Below are 18,843 nucleotides of genomic sequence, written 5' to 3'. Positions count from 1 at the left end.
CAGGGCCAGAGTCTAGGGTGTTCGGCTTCAGGTACAGCTGGATCCGGGGGCCTGAGGGCTGTCTTCAGACCCACTCTCGGGCTCGTGCTCCAGGCTTGAGTTTCTCCTCCCTTCCTCTGTACTGGTCTCCTTCTCCGGCAGCCCCTCTCCTGCTGGCAACAGGCAGCCCCAGCAGCTTTCAGCTGACCTGCCAGCTCAGAAGTGACAGTAGGAAGGAGGTGTCTTTTTTAGGGTTCAAGCTAAAGTTGCTGGCGCGTCTTTGGCTTAGGTCCCGGGTGCACCCTTGAGCCAGTCACAATGGCCAGGAGAAGGATGGGATGTTTGGATTGGCCAGACCAAGTCCTGTGCTGGCCCCAGGGGCCCAAGGGGGATCTGTGAGGAGAGTGGCCGTGGATGCCTAGAAATATACCTGTTGTCAGATGCGTTGGTTTAGAGATCTTAGCCGTCCCTGTCACCTTGAATCAGTTAGTACCATGCTTTGAACTGAAAATAATTTGAGCAGTTTACAGAACCCGTAAGAAACCTGGACATTAAAAAGTCTGTCACAGAATTCCCTGGCAGTCCAGTGGTTAGGACTCCATGCTTCCACTGCAGGGGGCACGGGTTTGATCCCTGGTTGGGGAACTAAGATCCCACTTGCTGCGATGCGGCCAAAAAAAAAGTCTCACCAGGGATCCGGTGAATTAAAAGTAGAAAAGGGACAGCTGGATAAGGTAGGGAATTAGCCTGTGGGTTTTTCTTGTTTAGACAAAAAAAGAAAGACAAAAAACGCTTTGGCGCCGCCTAGTGGCCAGTCCGAGAAGGGAAACGAGTTTTACAGGTTAGTCGAGGAGAAGGCGCGCTGGCTCCACTGGAGGGCAGAGCAGAGCTTTGCATAGGCCTGGCTTCTCCGTGTTTGCCTGGGGACAGCGACAGGTCCCAGAGCTGCCTGGCGCTGGGTTTTGGATTCTGGTGGCTGGTCTCTTCCCTCCTTGGAGCCTGCCCATCTGTGTGTCCCAGTGCCAGCCCAGGCGGGGGCACTGAGGCGGCTTCAGAAAATGTTTGTTGAGTGAATTAAAAAAAAAATCCAGCCACACTGTGCGTCTGGCAGACGTGGGCCCAGTGCTGGATCCCGCTGGGCTGGGCTCTCATCTGTTAGTGGCTTTCCTGGGGAAATGGGCGGGGGGTGGGGGGGTGGGGCGGGGCAATCGGCCGTGCCTGGGGTTGACGCTGCCCACGCCCCACTCCCTCACCTCTGCTCGGACGCTTGCGGGGCTGACTGGTACTGAGCCCCCGCGCTGCTCAGGGTGGTGTAGACTGAGGCTGTGCCGTGAGCAAGAGGCTCTGTGACCCCGGCAGGTGTTGAGTGAACCTGCTTCGTTGTAGCTCCGACGTGCGGGGCAGCGTGGGAGGGAGCGATGTGCTCTGTCCGGAGACGCAGCCGTGTCCCCTCCTGGGACCTCCCGGTCCCTGTCTGGAAATTGGGGGCCAACAGGGGCCGCTGTGCCTCGAGGGCTGGTGTCAGGACCCAGTGGGAGGAGCAGGGATCCCGCTGGGCCCCAGCAGTGGCTGTGGCGTCTGCCGCACAAACGCTCGCGTGTGGGGCGTCCCTGGGGCCCCGCCGGCACCGTTGGCCGACACGGCTCAGCAACGGGGAGTTGGAAGTCGCTCCCAGCTGCAGGGTCCTTAGTTCACGTGGAGTCTCTCTTGGAAACCCGGTCGGCCAAGGGGATGAGCGAGGGCTCCCCGATCAGAGCAAGCAGGGGGCTTCTCCCCTGGCGCCGCTGCTGTGGAACCCCGGGGTCAGGGCGGGGGCGGGGGCGGGGGCGGGGCGCGTGCCCTGACCCGACTCGCCCGCCCACAGCGCCGCGGCATGAAGGGCAAGGCCCGCAAGCTCTTCTACAAGGCCATCGTGCGCGGCAAGGAGATGATCCGCATCGGGGACTGCGCCGTCTTCCTGTCGGCTGGCCGCCCCAACCTGCCCTACATCGGCCGCATCCAGAGCATGTGGGAGTCGTGGGGCAGCAACATGGTGGTCCGCGTCAAGTGGTTCTACCACCCCGAGGAGACCAGCCCGGGCAAGCGCCTCCACGAGGGCCAGGTGGGCCGGGGCCTCGGCGTCGGGCCGTGCTGGGGGGCGTGGCCGGGGCGGTCCCTCCCCTGGGGTCGGGGTCGGGGGTCAGGCAAGGCGGGGCCCGGGCTCACCGCAGCCCCCGGTCTGCGCTCACAGCACTGGGACCAGAAGCCCGGCCGCAGCCTCCCCGCAGCCCTGCGAGCCTCCAGCCAGAGGAAGGACTTCATGGAGGTAGGAGAGCGCGCGGCGCCGGTGGGGCCTCCGATGACCCTCCCCACGCGGCCTCGGGAGGGGCCGGGCTCCCTCGGCCTCCCCGCCCAGTCTCTCTGACCCTGAGCTGCTGTTTCCTGGTCTCTCCCAGCCGCTGCCTCTGCGTCTGTCACCCTTGGTTTCTTACTCTGCAGGTCTCTGTGTCTGTTTCTTGATCTCCTAGTCTCTGGGTGTCTCCCTTGGTCTCTGTTCATCCTCGTCCTCAGCCCCACTGTGTTTCTCGAGTTCTCTCTGGGGATCTCTCCCTGGTCCTTCGGGTCTGGGAGGGGTCTTCCCCCTGACGCCCGCCCGTGTGCCCGCAGCGCGCCCTGTACCAGTCCTCCCACGTGGACGAGAACGACGTGCAGACGGTGTCGCACAAGTGCCTGGTGGTGGGCCTGGAGCAGTACGAGCAGATGCTCAAGACCAAGAAGTACCAGGACAGCGAGGGCCTGTACTACCTGGCGGGCACCTACGAGCCCACCACGGGCATGATCTTCTCTACCGACGGCGTGCCTGTGCTCTGCTGAGCGCCCGGCCCGGCGGGGCCCTCCCCATCACTGCCACGGCTCGGCGGCCTCGTGCGTTGGTTGCGTGCATGCAAGTGTGCCCACGGACAGCCTGGCGCGTAAGTGTACATGTGTGTGCCCGTATGCATGCACGTGTGTGCGCACGTGTGCACACGTCCAGACCCCCTTCCTGACTCCTCGGTGCCCCCCCGAGAGGGCTCCTCGCGATCAGGGTAGGGCTCTGCCGGCCCCTCACGGGTCCCAGCACCTTGTAAGCGCTCGGCCAGGTCCCGGTGCCAACTGGGGATTCGGTGGGAGGGGGTTTCCGAGCAACCCACCTGATGCTCGCTTGGGGGGGGGGGTTCCCGCTGCTTGGGGGGGGTCCTCCCAGTGCCTGGCCCCCTCGGCACGGAGCCCGCCCCGAGCCTCCCACCGTGGGATGGGGGCGCTCCCATGCCCCCCCAGCCTCAGCGACCAGGCCGGGCCTGTTCTGGGGTGCCTGCCCGGGGCCCGGCCTCCACCCTCTCAGGACGGCCTGGACTTGGGGAACAGCCAGGTGTGTGTGTGGGGGGGTGTGTGCCCAGGAGCACCGGCCAGGCACCAGGGGGAGGGGGCTGCGTGCCCCGAGGCCCCGGGAGGGCCCACCCCACTGGTCCAGACCCTCACACTACAGACAACCCCCATGGTGCTGAAATCCTCGTCCCGGCCATACCCGGAGGGAGGCGGCAGTTCTTAACCTGTACAGTTTTATTGTACCAAGAGACTCTCCCCTGTATCATACGCCTTCAAATGGAGTCAACTTTTTAATTATATATATAAAGATAAATATATATAAATATATATAAATATAAACTTTTTAAAACTGTGAAAAAAATAGCTATGAAATTATAAAAAAAAGCGAACACATTCTGACGTGCAGAATATTATTTTTTATTTCCTGTTAGATGAGCGTGTCTAGCACCCAGCTTCACGGGCCCCCTGTCCCAACCTCACCCCACACGCCCCCCCCCGGCCCAGGTGTACTGTACTCGCCCCCAGGATGGAGAAGGACTTAGGGAGAGCAGAGGCTGAGGGAGGGGAGAGGGAGCCGGCAAGCTTGCAGCCCTGCTCAGCCCACGAAAGCACTTACAGCCCCCGCGCCTTCCGGGGGACCGGAGGCCTCGTCCAGACAATCTTAAGGGAAGGAAAAGCCAGACTTCGGTTTTGTTTTTTGGGGGAATTATTGTTTTCCTTTTTTTTTTTAAGTTTCTTTTGGAATTTTGTTTGTTGGCAAATTCTGTGTGATCTTTTTCATAAAAAAAAAGAAAAGAAAAAAAGCTATAATTGGAAAAGTACCGTTGTCTGGAGTGGTTCATTTTGGGGGCTGGGGTGGGCTTGGTGTCAGGATGCAGATCCTGGAGGGAGGAGCCACATGTGGCTGTTTAAACACGAGCCAGTTTGAATGAAAAGAAAGAAATGAAAAGTTTCTTGGCTGCACTGACGCTGGCTTTGGTGGTCAACAGTCAGACAAGGTCAGTGGGCTGCTGTATGTGGCTGGCCCGCGTCCGTCAGTGCAGAAAGTTCCCTCGGCCAGACGAGCTGGAGATCACCCAAGGTGGCAGAGTAGAAAGCCCCTGAGCTCACCTCCTCTCACGAGCACACCAATAGCACAGTGAAAGAGACCCAACCTACCAAAAAGATCTACAACCAAAGACATGAAGAAGGAACCACAGTGAGACAGTTAAGAGGGGTGGACTTGCTGTACAGTCGGGCCTACATCCCCAGGTGGGTGACCCACGAACGAGAAAAACTAACATGGCAGAGGTTCTCCCACAGGAGGGAGAGTTCTGAGCCGCACATCAGGCCGCCCCGCTCAGGGGTCCTACCCGGGAAAATGCGCCCCCAGAGCATTTGGCTTTGAAGGCCAGTGGGGCTTAATTTCAGGAGTTCCACAGGACTGGGGGGAAGAAAGACTTCCCTCTTAAAGGGCACACACAAAGTCTCCCACACTCCGGGACCCGGGGCCAAAGCTGTAATTTCCTGGGATCTTGGGCCAGACCTACCTGCTGGTCTTCCAAAGTCTCCTGGAGAGGCGGGAAGCAGCTACGGCTCGCCCTGGGGACACAGACGCTGGCGGCAGCCGTTCCTGGGCCTCCTGCGAGTGTATGCTGGGGCTGGCAGGTACCGCTGTGGGATCCTCCCTCTAGCTCCTCTGGCGCCAAGACTGGGCCCTACCCAGCAGCCTGCAGGCACCGGTGCTGGGACCCCTCGGCCGAACAGGGCTTGGGACACAGCCCCACCCAGCAGCAGACAGGCTGCCTGGAGACCGCCTGAGGACACAACCCTGCCCACCAGACGGCCCAGGACTCAGCTCCAGCCCCCAGTGAGCGGGCACCAGCCCCAGGCCCTGCCACCCCCACCAGGGGGCACACGCCAGACACAAGAGAACTCCAATCCCTCAGCCTGCCCACGGCACGCCAGACCTTGCCCTGGGACGAGTTGGGCCCGGGGCCCTGGCCACTAGGAGGCCAGCGCACGCTTCAGGACACCCCGCACCCAACTGTGTTAGGAACAACCTGACCACCCCCAGCCCAGTGATCTTACACCAGCTCTGGGACCTCTGGGTCCTGCAACCAGGCTTAGGGGACCCAGCTCTGCCTGCCAGCAGTCTGGCACTGACCCCAGGACCCCCCCAGTGGGCAAGCAACTGCCCTGGAGTCTCCTGGACCCTGACTTCACCCACCAGTGAGCCAGCACTAGCCCTGGGGCCCCCTGGGGCTCTGCAGTTGGCCACCTTGTGACCGGGCCCTGCCAAGCGGCAGCCAGCAGCCTCCACATGAGGCAGAGCCTGGCAACCAGCTGGGCGAGGGCCACGCGGGCCTGCCCATGCAGCCCGCCGCAACAGAAAGACCCACGCAGCCTTCACAGGGGAAACCCTAGAGCACACAGCTTGGGTGACGAGGGGCGTGCACTGCTGGGATGCATGGGACATCTCCTACGAAAGGCCACTTCCCCAAGGTCGGGAAACGTAAGCAACCTACCAGATACATAAAAATACAAACTGCAGCTTAGGCAAAATGAGGCGACAGAGGCTCATGTTCCAGATGAAGGAACAAGACAAAAGCCCAGAAGAAGAGCTAGGTGAGGTGGAGATCGGCAATCTACCCGAGAAGGAGTTCAGGGTAGTGACTGTAACGATGATCAAAAAACTCAGGAGAAGAATGGACGCACAGTGCAAGAAATTAGAAGCTTTTAACAGAAAATATAAAGAACGACCAGAGATGAAGAATAACAAATGAAAAATATACTAGAAGGAATCAACAGTAGACTAAATGATACGAGAAACAGGTCAACGAGCTGGAAGACAAGAGTAGTGGAAACCACTGATGCTGAGAGAAAAAACAATGAAAAGAAATGAGGACAGTTTAAGAGACCTCTGGGACAACATCAGGCATGTTAATATTCGCATTACAGGGGTCCCAGAAGGAGAAGAGACAGAAAGGGGTTGAGAACATATCTGAATACATAATAGCTAAAAACTTCCCTAACCTGGAAAAGGAAACAGTCATACAAGTCCAGAAAGCACAGAGAGTCCAACACAGGATTAACCCAAGGAGGAACACACCAAGACACATTGTAATTAAAACAGCAAAAATTAAAGAGGGATTATTAAAAGCAGCAAGGGAAAAACAACACACAAGGGAACTCCGGAACTCCCATAAGGCTATCAGCTGACTTTTCAGCCGAACGCCTACAGGCCAGAAGGGAGTGGCACGATATATTTACAGTGAACAAGAAAAACCTACAGCCAAGACTCCACCTAGCGAGGCTCTTGTTCAGACTGGATGCAGAAACAAAGCTTTACAGACAAGCAAAAGCTAAAAGAGTTCAGCACCACCAAACAAGCTTTATAACAAATGTTAAAGAAACCTCTAAGTGAACAAGAAAAGGCCACAACTAAAAATATGAAAATTATGAAAGGAAAAAACACATCAGTAAAGGCAAACGTACAGTAAAGGTAGGAAATCATTCACGCACCAAGCTAGTGGGAAGGTTAAAAGACAGTAGTGGTAAGGCCACCTAAACCTACAATAAGCAGTTAAGGGATACACAAAATAATTAGATGTAAAATATGATATCAAAAACAGTAATCAGGGACTTTCCTAGTGGCGCAGTGGTTAAGAATCTGCCTGCCAATGCATGGGACATGGGTTCGAGCCCTGGTCCAGGAAGATCCCACATGTCACGGAACAACTAAGCCCATGTGCCACAACTACTGAGCCAGCGCACTACAGCCCGCGAGCCACAACTACTGAGCCTGCATGCCTAGAGCCCATGCTCTGCAACGAGAAGCCACTGCAATGAGAAGCCCACGCACCGCAACGAAGAGTAGCCCCTGCTCACTGCAACTAGAGAAAGCCTGTGCGCAGCAATGAAGACCCAATGCAGCCAAAACAAAATAGATAATATAAATAAAAATAACTTAATATAAAAAAATCAGTAATAGTGAGGGGAGGAGGGTACAAATGTACGGTATTTCAAATGCATTTGAAGTTAAGAGATTGGCAACTTAAAACAATTACGTATATATATAGACTGCTACATGAAAACCTCATGGTAACCACAAACCAAAAATCTCAGAGGCATAACCCTCTCAGACTTCAGAAAATACTACAGACCTACAGTAATCAAAACAGCGTGGTATTGGCACAAAAACAGACATATGCATCAATGGAACAGAACAGAGAGCCCAGAAATAAACCCACACATTTATGGTCAATTAATCTTTGACAAAAGAGGCAAGAATATACAATGGAAAAAAACAGTCTCTTCAGCAAGTGGTGAAAAGACTGTCACCATACACAAAAATAAACTCACCATACACAAAAATAAACTCAAAATGGCTTAAAGACTTAAACATAAGACATGACACCATAAAACTCCTAGAGGAGATCATAGGCAAAACATTCTCTGACATAAATTGTACCCATGTTTCCTTAAGTCAGTCTCCTAAAGCAATAGAAATAAAACCAAAAATAAACAAATGGGACCTTATCAAACTTACAAGCTTTTGCACAGCAAAGAAAACCATAAAAAAAAAAAAAAAGACAACCTACAGGAGTAAATATCTGCAAACTATGTAACCAACAAGGGCTTAATTTCCAAAATACACACACAGCTCATACAACTCAACAACAAAAAAACAATCCAATCGAAAAATGGGCAGAAGACCTAAATAGACATTTCTCCAAAGAAGACATTCAGATAACCAATAGGCACATGAAAAGGTGCTCTATATTGCTAATTATTAGAGAAATGCAAATCAAAACTACAATGAGGTACCACCTCAAACTGGTCAGAATGGCCATCATTAAAGTCTACAAGTAACAAACGCTGGAGAGGATGTGGAGAAAAGGGAATCCTCCTAACACTGTTGGTGGGAATGTAAGTTGGTGCAGCCATTGTGGAAAACAGTATGGAGGTTTCTCAGGAAACTAAAAATAGAATTACCATATGATCCAGCAATTCCACTCCTGGGCATATATCCAGACAAAACTATAATTCAAAAAGATATATGCACCCCTATGTTCGTAGCAGCATTATTCACAACAGCCAAGACATGGAAACAACCTAAATGTTCATCAACAGATAAATGGATAAAGAAGATGTGGTACACGTATACAACGGACTACTACTCAGCTACGAAAAAGAATGAAATAATGCCATTTGCAGCAACGTGGATGCAACTAGAGATTATCATACTAAGTGCAATCAGACAAAGACAAATACCATAATGATATCACTTATATATGAAATCTAAAATATGACACAAATGAACCTATCTATGAAACAGAATCACATACATAGAGAACAGACTGGTGGTTGCCAAGGGGGAGGTAGTTGGGGGAGGGATGGAGTGGGAGGCTGGGGTTAGCAGATGTAAGCTTTTCTATATATAGAATGGATAAACAAGGTCTTGCTGTATAGCACAGAGAACTATATTCAATATCCTATGACAAACTATAATGGAAAAGAATAGTAAAAATAATGTATATATGTGTAAAACCGAGTCACTTTGCTGTACAGCAGAAATTAACACAACACTGCAAATCAACTATATTTCAGTAAAAACATTAAAACAAAAAAATAAAAACCTATAATAGATACACATACAAACAGAAAAAGGAATACAATAAAGACAGTCATCAAATCACAAGGGAACAAAAGAAGAAAGGAAAAGAAGACCTACAAACACAACCCCCAAACAATTAGCAAAATGGCAATAAAAACATACATATCAATAATTACCTTAAATGTAAATAAATAGACTGAATGCTCCAATCAAAAGACACAGAGTGGCTGAATTGATAAAAAAAAAAAAAAGACCTGCATATATATTGCCTATGAGAGACTCACTTCAGATTTAGAGACACATAACAGACTGAAAGTGAGGGGATGGAAAAAGATATTCCATGCAAATGGAAATCAAAACTAAGCTAGAGTAGCAATACTTTTCAGACAAAATAGACTTCAGGATTTTTTTTTTTTTTTTTTGGCCACGCCATGCAGCTTGTGGGATCTTAGTTCCTTCCCTGACCAGGGATCAAACCCGGGCCTCCTGCAGTGAAAGCGTGGAGTCCTAACCACTGGACCGCCAGGGAATTCCCCAAAATAGAGTTCAAATAAAGACTGTTGTTAGAAGAGACAAAGAAGGACACTACAAAGAAGGATCAAGGGATCAATCCAAGAAGAAAATGTAACAATTGTAAATATATATGCAAACAACACAGGAGTACCTAAAATACATAAGGAAAACATTAACAGACATAAAGAAAGAAACTGACAGTAACATAATAATAGTAAGGGACTTTAACACCCCACTTACATCAGTGAACAGATCATCCATTGATAGAAAATCAGTAAGGAAACATGGCCTTAAATGACACATTAGACCAGATGGATTCAACTGATATACATAGAACATTCCATCTGAAAGCAGCAGAATACAAATTCAAGTGCACACAGAACATTCTCCAGGATAGATCACATGCTGGGCCACAAAACAAGCTTCAGTAAACTTAAGAAAATTAAAATTATATCAAGCAGCTTTTCCGACCACAATGCTATGAAACTAGAAATCAACTATAAAGAAAAAACTGCAAAAAACACAAACGTGGAGGCTAAACAATATGTTACTGAACAACCAATGGATCACTGAAGAAATCAAAGAGGGAATAAAGAAATACCTAGAGAGAAGTGGAAACGAAAAAAATGATGATCCAAAATCTATGGGACAGAGCAAAGGCAGTTCTAAGAGGGAAGTTTATAGTGATACAAGCTTACCTCAGGAAACAAAAATCTCAAACAATCTAACCTTACACCTGAAGGAACTACAAAAAGAACAAACAAAACCCTAAGTTAGTAGAAGGAAAAACATCATAAAGATCAGAACAGAAATAAATGAAATAGAGACAAAAAAGAAAGAAAGAAAAAAGAACTAAAAGCTGAAACTAAAAGTTGGTTCTTAGAAAAGATAAACAAATTTGATAAACCTTTAGCCAGACTTACCAAGAAAAAAAAAAGGGGAGGGGGAGCAGGCCCAAAGCAATAAAATCGGAAATGAAAAAGAAGTACAACTGACACCACAGAAATACAAAAGATCTTAAGAGACTACTACAAGCAACTATATGCCAATAAAATGGACAACCTAGAAGAAATGGACAAATTCTTAGAAATATACAATCCCCCAGGACTGAACCAGGAAGAAACAGAAAATATGAACAGACCAATTACCAGTAATGAAACTGAATCAGTAATTTAGAAACTCCCAACAAACAAAAGTCCAGGACCAGATGGCTTCACTGGTGAATACAATCGAACATTTAGAAAAAACTTAACACCTATCTTCCTCCAACTATTCCAAAAAATTGCAGAGGAAGGAACACTTCCAAGTACATTCTATGAGGTAAGCATCACCCTGATACCAAAACCAGACAAAGATATCTCAAAAAACAAAATTAAAGGCCAATATCACTGATGACATAGATGCAAAAATCCTCAAAAATATTAGCAAACCAAATCCAACAGTACATTAAAAGGATGATACACCATGATCAAGTGGGACATCCCAGGAATGTAAGGATCTTCTTCAATATCTGCAAATCAATCAATGTGATACACCAAATTACAAACTGAAGAATAAAAACCAAATGATCATCTCAATAAATACAGAAAAAGCTTTTGACAAAATTCCATATCCACTATGATAAAAAAACTCTCCATGAAGTGGGCATAGAAGGAACATACCTCAACATAATAAAGGCCATTATGACAAACCCACAGCTAAAATCATTCTCAATGGTGAAAAACTGCAAGCATTCCAAGATTAGGGACAAGAATGCCCATTCTCGCCACTTTTATTCAACATAGTATTGGAAGTCCTAGGCACAGCAATTAGGCAAGAAAAAGAAAAAGGAATCCAAACTGGAAAGGAAGAAGTAAAACGATCACTGTTTGCAAATAACATGACACTATACATAGAAAATCCTAAAGATACCACCAGAAAACTACTAGACCTCATCAGTGAATTTGGTAAAATTAGAGGATACAAAATTAATATACAAAAATTGGCTGCATCTCTAATCACTAACAATGAACTATCAGAAAGAGAAATCAAGGAACAATCCTATTTACCATCACATCAAAAATAAAAAAATACCTAGGGGAAAAAACCTGTATTCTGAAAACTGTAAGACATTAATGAAAGAAATTGAAGATGACACAAACAGATGGAAATATACACTGTCTTCTTGGACTGGAAGAATTGATATTGTTAAAATGCCCATACTACCCAAGGTAATCTACAGATTCAGTGCAATCCCAATCAAAATACCAATGGCATTTTTCACAGAAATAGAACAAATAATTTAAAAATTTGTATGGAAACACAAAATAGACAAAACAGTCTCAAAAAAGAAGAAAAGAGCTGAAGGAATCATGCTCCCTGACTTCAGACTGTACTACAAAGCTACAATAATCAAAACACTAAGGTACTGACACAAAAACATATAAATAGATCAATAGAACAGAATAGAGAGCCCACAAATAAACTTGTGCACTTATGGCCAATTAATCTATAACAAAGTAGGCAAGAATATACAGTGGAGAAGACAGTCTCTTCAACAAGTGGTGCTAGGAAAACGGGACAACTACATATAAAGAATGAAATTGGAACACTTTCTAACACCATATACAAAAATAAACTCAAAATGGATTAAGGACCTAAATGTTAAGACCAGAAACCATAAAAATCCTAGAAGAAAACATAGGCAGAATACTCTTTGACATAAATCGTAGCAGTATTTTTTTGGATCTGTTTCCTAAAGCAAAGAAAATAAAAGCAAAAACAAATAGGTCCTAATTAAACTTAAAAGCTTTTTGCACAGCAAAGGAAATCATCAACAAAACGAAAAGACATCCTACTGCATGGGAGAAAATATTTGTTAACGATATGACCAATGAGGGGTTAATATCTAGAATATCAATATATAGTTCATACAACTCAACATAAAAAAAAATACCTGATTAAAAAATGGGCAGAAGACCTGAACAGACGTTTTTCCAAAGAAGACATACAGATAGCCAACAGGCACATGAAAAGACGCTCAACATCACCAATCATCAGGGAAATGCACATCAAAACCACAATGAGATATCACCTCATACCTGTCAGAATGGCTATCATCAAAAAGAACATAAATAATAAATAGTGGCGAGGATGTAGAGAAAAGGGAACCCTCGTACACTGTTGGGATGTAAACTGGTGCAGCCACTGTGGAAAACAGTATGGAGGTTTCTCAAAAAACTAAAAATTGAACTACCATATGACCCAGCAATTCCACTCCTGGGTATATATACAAAAAACCCCCCAAAACACGAATTCAAAAAGATACATGCAACCCCCCGTTCACTGCAGCATTATTTACAACTGCCAAGATGTGGAAGCAATCTAAGTGTCCAACAGCAGATGAATGGATAAAGAAGGTGTGGAACATATATACTATGGAATACTACTCAGCCATAAAAAAGAACGAAATGTTGCCATACGCAACAACATGGATGGACTTGGGAGGGCATTACGCTAAGTAAAATAAGTCAGACAGAGAAAGGCAAATACTGTGATATCACCTATATGTGGAATCTAAAAGATACAACAAACTAGTGACTATAACGTAAAAAAAACAGACTCACAGATAGAACAAACTAGTGGTGACCAGTGGGGAGAGGAAAAGGAGGAAGGGAAAGATAGGGGTAGGGGAGTAAGAGGTACAAGCTATTAGGTGTAAAATTAGCTACAAGGATATTTGTACAACATGGGGAATATAGCCAATATTTTATAATAACTATAAATGAAGCTCAATCCTTAAAAACTGTGAGTCACTATACTATACACCTGTAACTCACATAATACTGTACGTCAGTCACACTTCAGAAAAAAACGAGGAGAGTGGAGGAGGCTACAACTGGGGCTGCTGTTAAGAGCGAGGCAGTAACAAAACACAGAACAAAAACACGTGGCGCAGAGCCCTCCCGGCTGCACCCACACTGGAAGGAATGACAGCAGTGCTGCCGGTCTGGGTGGCCCTGAGCCAGTGTGCAATGGAGGGGCGGCAGCCCTGCCGGGACTGGGGAGGCTGGGCCCAGGTCCTGGCGTTGCCACCTGCCCCCTACCCAGGGCAGCTCAGGCCGGCCCCCACGGGCACCTGCCCAGCAACCCAGCGCACCGCACGTGGATGGGACACGGACGGCCATCCGGCTTTGCTATTCGAGGGCGGTGTGTGGAGGGAACGGTGAGGCCATGACGAAAGCAGTCAGCTCAGCGTGTGGCTGGGGAAGGGCTCCGACGGTCCTCCCGTTTCAGAGAAACTGAGTCACGAGGTAGTGCGTGCCCCACCCCCACATACCCAGTCTCGGAAGGAGCGGCACGCTGGCGCCACCAAGCGGCCCCTGGGGCGGCGCCCCGCGTGGTCTTGACCCACGTGGCTGCAGGGGGCGGTGCCTGTCCGGAGGTGGGTGGGTCCCCAAGGTCGCGGGCCTGCCTGGAGCACAGGCCACCCTCAGGCAGCCGGCCTCCTCCTCCCCAACCCTTCTCCACGGAACCCACGTCGAAGAGCGGGGCAACCCGTCTTGGGGAAACTGAAACATAGGATAGTGGAGGAATTTGTCCAAACCACACACATCAGCAACAGAGCCGGGATGGGACCCCAGAACGCTCAGCGTCCGGTCCTGGCTCTGACCCCTCCGGGCAGGGGGCAAGCTATCTCCCCTCCTTTTCTCCCCCTTCGAGTGGGCGCGACGCAGCCACCGTCTCTGACTGTTCTGAGGGCCAAAGGGGCACCAAGGTGCCCTTTAAACCCCAAATGCTTCCTCTCCCCACCCCACCCGTCCGCCCCTCCACACAAATCTGTCCTGGGCCTACCAGGTGTCTGGAGGGAAGCCTGCGTTCCCAGTCGTGGGCCGTGTCCCGCCAGGACCCCTCCTCCCACCGCAGGGGCTGCGATGGCGGCACAGACGCTACTTGGAGGCGGCGGTGGGGCAGTTGCTCTGCCCTCATCTTTAATGGCCAGTGCGGTACAGTTAGTGGACAGACGGGTGGACACCAGACGCAGAGGGGCAGGGTGGTCACAGCGGTGCCGTGGGTACCTGTCCTCCCCGTAGAGAAGCCCGCCTTTGGCAGGATGATCTGGGAATGCCCCCAGCTCGGGGCACCGAGCCAGCCCGGACCTCTGGAGGGACCCCACCCCTTCCTACTTGCCAGGGACTCCAGCATGTCTGTCCCTCCTTGGGCCTCCCCGGACAGGGCCCAAGGCCTAGGTCACAGGGTGACTTTAGCCAGGGTGTGGGCCCTGCTTTGCGGCCCCCAAACTGTCCCCCTCCTGTATCACAGGTGGAGGATCCGGAGAAGTCATCGGGGGTCCCCAGGCAGGCACAGACGCCCAGGCCTGTGGCATCAGGTGGGTACCAGGGTGCACGCGGGGGGCTGGCATGGGGTGGGTGCACCCAGGCCAGCACCAAAGCTGGGGTTGCAAAAAGGCCAGCGCAGACCGTGGTCTGAAACCATTCAGACCCAGAGCTTACAGCTCCTTCACGGCAAACGCATTTTGCTGGGGAGACCCAGCGTTTAAGAACGGGGACGGGGGAGACCTGGGGGCAAGGGGTCCCCAGTGAAGGAGGTGCTGAGGACGGTGTGGCTGGGGCCATGGGGCCCTCAAAGCAGAGCCAGGTGAGGGCCACCAGAAGGGGACACCGGCTGGTGGTCTGTCACTGTCCTGGCTGGCACTGGGACCACCAGACACACGCAGGTGGCAGAGGGCGGCGTGAGACGGAACACAGAACACAGTGCTGGCGGGACCCGGTGGCAGCCACATGTCCAGGCCTCCGAGAACTTGGCAGAACCTTGGGGCCGGAGTGAGGGCAGGTGGGCCCAGAGAGGGTGGCGGGCACGGGGAGGAGGCCGGGGCCCCGCAGGCACTGCAGGCAGGGGTGGGGAAGGGCCCCGGCAGCCCTCCCTGGGCAGGGCTGGGGGCCCAGGCCTGGCTCAGAGGCCGGCGGGGAAGGAGGCGTTGGCGGCGGAGCGGTCGGGGCAGGTGCCGTGGGCGTCCCGCGTGAGGCTGTAGGTACAGTAGGCCACGGCCGAGCCCAGCGTCAGCCCCGTCATGTAGGACACAGTCATGGTGTTCCCTGCAGACAGGACCAGACCTCAGCTGGCGGGAGGGGCCACAGCGAGGGCTGGAGCCGAAGCCCTAGCTTCTCAGGTGTGAAGCAGTGACCACGGCCAGCTCCCACCTGGGAGGTGGCCGCCCCAGGACTGTTCCACCCTGACTGAAAGTGCTGGGCGCTCCAGGCCTCGCCTGCTTCTCTTTCTCTCCAGCCTCCTACCTCCAACTGCTTCCTCGTCATGGACCACTTAGGATGTCTACTGGGCTTCCTGAACCTACTGTGTCCAGAACCCCCCTCCAGTGCCCCTTCCCACACGGCCCCCTCCCCATCTCACTTGACAGCAATCCAACCTTCTTGCCCTGAGCAGCAGGCCCCCCTTGAGAGTCCTTCTTGACCTCCCCCCTCGCCCCACCCCCCGTCCTTTTCTCATACTCCATCTCCTAGTCCATCAGCTGGCCCCGTGGGCCCTGCAGTCAAAACGGATCCAGAATCCAGCACTTTCTTCCAGGCCCCTCCCACCTGTTTACTACTCCACTGCCGCCCCCTGCCCCAGGGCCTTTGCACATGCTATCCCCGCCACTCCGAACACTCTTCCCTTGCATTGTCACGTGGCCCCTCACTACCTTCTCCAGGTCTCTGCTCAAGTCACCTCCTCAGTGAAGCCTTCCCAGACTGCTCTGCTTCCACTGTGAACCCCCTACCACGACTCCCTCGTCCCATTACTCTGTTTTACATTCCTCAACCACGCTCATCACCTTCCAACACATTACATCATTTTGTTGTCTCTTTGTCACCTCTGGACTGTCAACCCCACAAACACAGGGGTCACTGTTTTGTCACCAGTGTCCCCAGAACCTAGAACAGTGCCTGGTGCACGGCAGGGGCTCACCAAGCAGCTGTGAGATGAACGAGGGGGTAAGTGGTTGGCGAACGTCCCCAAGCTATGAGCTCCGAGGCTGACTTGACCCTGGGACCCAAAGGTAGCTTCTCGCTGTGTGGCTTGACTTCTACGGGCCTGGGTTTCCCTGCCTGACAGTGGACAGTCCTGCAGGCGAGCAGGGCCTTACCTGCTAGCTCCCGCTGCTTGGGGCTCACTTTGCCCGCCGCCAGGATCATGGGCACGCTGCCGAAGTAGCCGTTGCTGATGCCCATGAGCAGGGAGAGGATGCAGGGCCAGGCCGGGTGGCGGAGGGCGGGCGTGCTGCTGGGGTAGACGCACAGGATGAAGAGGGGGATGAAGACCACACGGAGGCAGGCGCAGGCCAGCAAGTGGGTGCCCTGCCAGTCCATGGGCAGCGCCGCCAGGATCTGTGGGGAGACAGACGTGTGGGCCCATGCCACTCCCCTTGCGTCGACACTCCCGGCTCAGGCTGTGTCCCCATCCTTTCCCACCTTTGTCCACCAAACCCCACCAAACCCCTCATATGGTGACACACAGTCCTCGCTGTGTGCCCGGCACCCAGCCAAACACGACACACGTGCCCCTGTTCAGCCTGCACAGCACCCTCGCCGGGTGGGGCTCTTGACATTATTTGAGAAACGAGGATACAGAGGCCCAGAGGATCAGGCCCACCTGCATCAACACGTACGAAGCGGCAGCAGCTGAACCCACTAACTAAACTTTGCTCCCTTGGGAAGCACAGACTCGAGTTTCTCAGACCTCCCAGCTGTGTGACCCCAAGCAGATGGCTTTCCCTCTCTAAGCCTTGCGTTCTTCTACAGAAGACCAACGACAGGCCAGCCATTTCTGGGTGCCCTCCTCCGTGTGCCCCCACCTGTGCTCAACTAGTGAGGGTGGGGCAAGCGCCGCCTCCCCCAACTGCTCCCAGCTGCGGTCTGGACCGTGGCTCTGCTCCCGCCCTCCCCACCAGGAGCCACGTGCAGCCTCTGCTTGGGGCCTGCGCCTCCCCGGGGACCCTCCCCGCGGCTCCCGCAGTGACCCTGGCGTCTGCTGCCCCCACCCGCGGCGTCCTCCCCCAGGGCCGGGAGGGTTGGCGGGGGCGCCCACCTTGCCCACGAAGTCAGAGAGGTTGAACACGGCCATGATGAGAATGGGCAGCCACTCGCCCAGGATGCAGTGGTGGATCTCGGACTCGAGACCCGGAAACAGGCACAGCGTGATGAAGTAGGTCACGGCAATGGAGAGCATGTCCGCCCAGATGACGCGGGCCACCACGTAGCGGTGCAGCAGCAGGGCTGTGGGAGGCCGGCGGCGTCAGGAGGCCGCACACCTAAGCGGCCCCAGCCCGCCGGAACACCCCCTGCCCTCCGCGCGCAGACGAGACACGGGACGCCGGGGCCCAGCCCGCCCCACCTCGGAAGGAGGGCCAGCTGCGCCTGGTTCTCGGCCGAGGCACATCAAAGCGCGTGTAGGCTCCCCCGCCGCCGGTCACCTCGTGGGCTGGGCTGTCCTTCGGGGACCCGCCGTTGGCCAGGCCTGGGCCCTGGTGCTCCTGGAGGGGGTACAGGGTGGGACGCGTTTGGGCGAGAGGCCCCCGCAGGCTCCTGCCGGCCGCTTCCTCGCCGTCCCGCAAACACGTCAAGCTCCTCCCACGCCCCGGAGCCTCTGCGCGTGCGCTTTCCTCTGCCCACCCCCCCACGCCCCGCCCCCACGCCTTTCGTGTGGGTCCTCACACCCCTCCGCACGGCTCAGGTCTCAGCCCAGAGCCACTCGCGGACCCTCCGTGACCATTAAGGGGGCTCCGGTTTCTGACGTGGGCCTTGTCTCAGCCGGCCTCTGGCTCCGCGCAGTGTCCGGGGCGCCCCAGCTCCCCAGGATGGCTCCGGGCGGGCCTGCGGGGGAGGCCACAGGTGTGGGCCATCACACCGGGGGCGTGGGGAGGTTAAGGCCTCAGGTGTGGGCTGTCACAGCCAGGGGGCCTCAGGCCTCAGGTGTGTGGTGTCACCAAGGGATGAAACCTTCGTCCACAGGACGAAGGAGGGCCCGTGGGTAGGAGCCTCGGGCCACAGGAGGAGCTGGAGCCTGAGACGACAGCGACAGCGGGGCGCGGCTGGAGGAGCTCGGCTGGGACGGGGCGGCGGCCGTGCCGGGCCTCCCGGCTCCCTCCGCCGACCTCGCGACTTACAAAGTGCACGTCCTCGGCGGCCACGTCGTGGTGCACGCGGTAGCCGGCCGTGTGGCTGGGGCGGGGCCGCGCCGTGTGGTAGAGCACGAAGCGGCTGCCCCGCACCACCAGGTGCAGCAGGAAGCAGAGCAGCTCCAGGCCCGCGGAGACCAGGAAGAAGATGAGCGTGCCGGCCCGCTCGTCGGGTAGCAGCAGCTTCGTGAGGATACGGCTCAGGGAAACCATCACGCCCGCCGTGCCTGCGGGG

General features: G+C 52.9%; 2 protein-coding genes across 23 annotated transcripts in view; one reads left to right on the top strand and one right to left on the bottom strand.

Moving 5' to 3' along the window:
* Positions 1–18,843, top strand: part of TNRC18 (trinucleotide repeat containing 18) — a 107,042-nt gene that overhangs the window by 85,435 nt on the left and 2,764 nt on the right. For 12 of the 14 annotated variants that reach the window (XM_033839961.2, XM_073791851.1, XM_033839967.2 and 9 more), the window contains 3 exons: positions 1,844–2,080; positions 2,210–2,284; positions 2,626–4,145. In XM_033839961.2, coding sequence (XP_033695852.1) covers positions 1,844–2,080; positions 2,210–2,284; positions 2,626–2,832 — 519 coding nt within the window. In that variant the 3' untranslated portion in view covers positions 2,833–4,145. Of the gene's footprint in view, positions 1–1,843; positions 2,081–2,209; positions 2,285–2,625; positions 4,146–14,737; positions 14,805–18,843 lie in introns of those variants that run through there. The other 2 variants (XR_012325952.1, XR_012325951.1) reach the window with 2 other exon arrangements.
* SLC29A4 (solute carrier family 29 member 4) overlaps positions 4,031–18,843 on the bottom strand; it is a 26,602-nt gene continuing 11,789 nt past the window's right edge. For 6 of the 9 annotated variants that reach the window (XM_033840001.2, XM_033840000.2, XM_073791852.1 and 3 more), the window contains 4 exons: positions 18,597–18,835; positions 17,825–17,963; positions 17,519–17,706; positions 15,933–16,818 (listed from right to left, as the gene is read on the bottom strand). In XM_033840001.2, the coding sequence (XP_033695892.1) occupies positions 16,396–16,818; positions 17,519–17,706; positions 17,825–17,963; positions 18,597–18,835 (989 nt within the window). In that variant the 3' untranslated portion in view covers positions 15,933–16,395. Of the gene's footprint in view, positions 15,532–15,932; positions 16,819–17,518; positions 17,707–17,824; positions 18,836–18,843 lie in introns of those variants that run through there. The other 3 variants (XM_033839997.2, XM_033839999.2, XM_073791853.1) reach the window with 2 other exon arrangements.

The sequence above is a fragment of the Tursiops truncatus genome, chromosome 15, assembly GCF_011762595.2.
Source record: "Tursiops truncatus isolate mTurTru1 chromosome 15, mTurTru1.mat.Y, whole genome shotgun sequence".
NCBI classification, from domain to species: domain Eukaryota; kingdom Metazoa; phylum Chordata; class Mammalia; order Artiodactyla; family Delphinidae; genus Tursiops; species Tursiops truncatus.
Note: the sequence above shows the minus strand (reverse complement) of the source record. Positions and strands in the feature narration are given on the sequence as shown.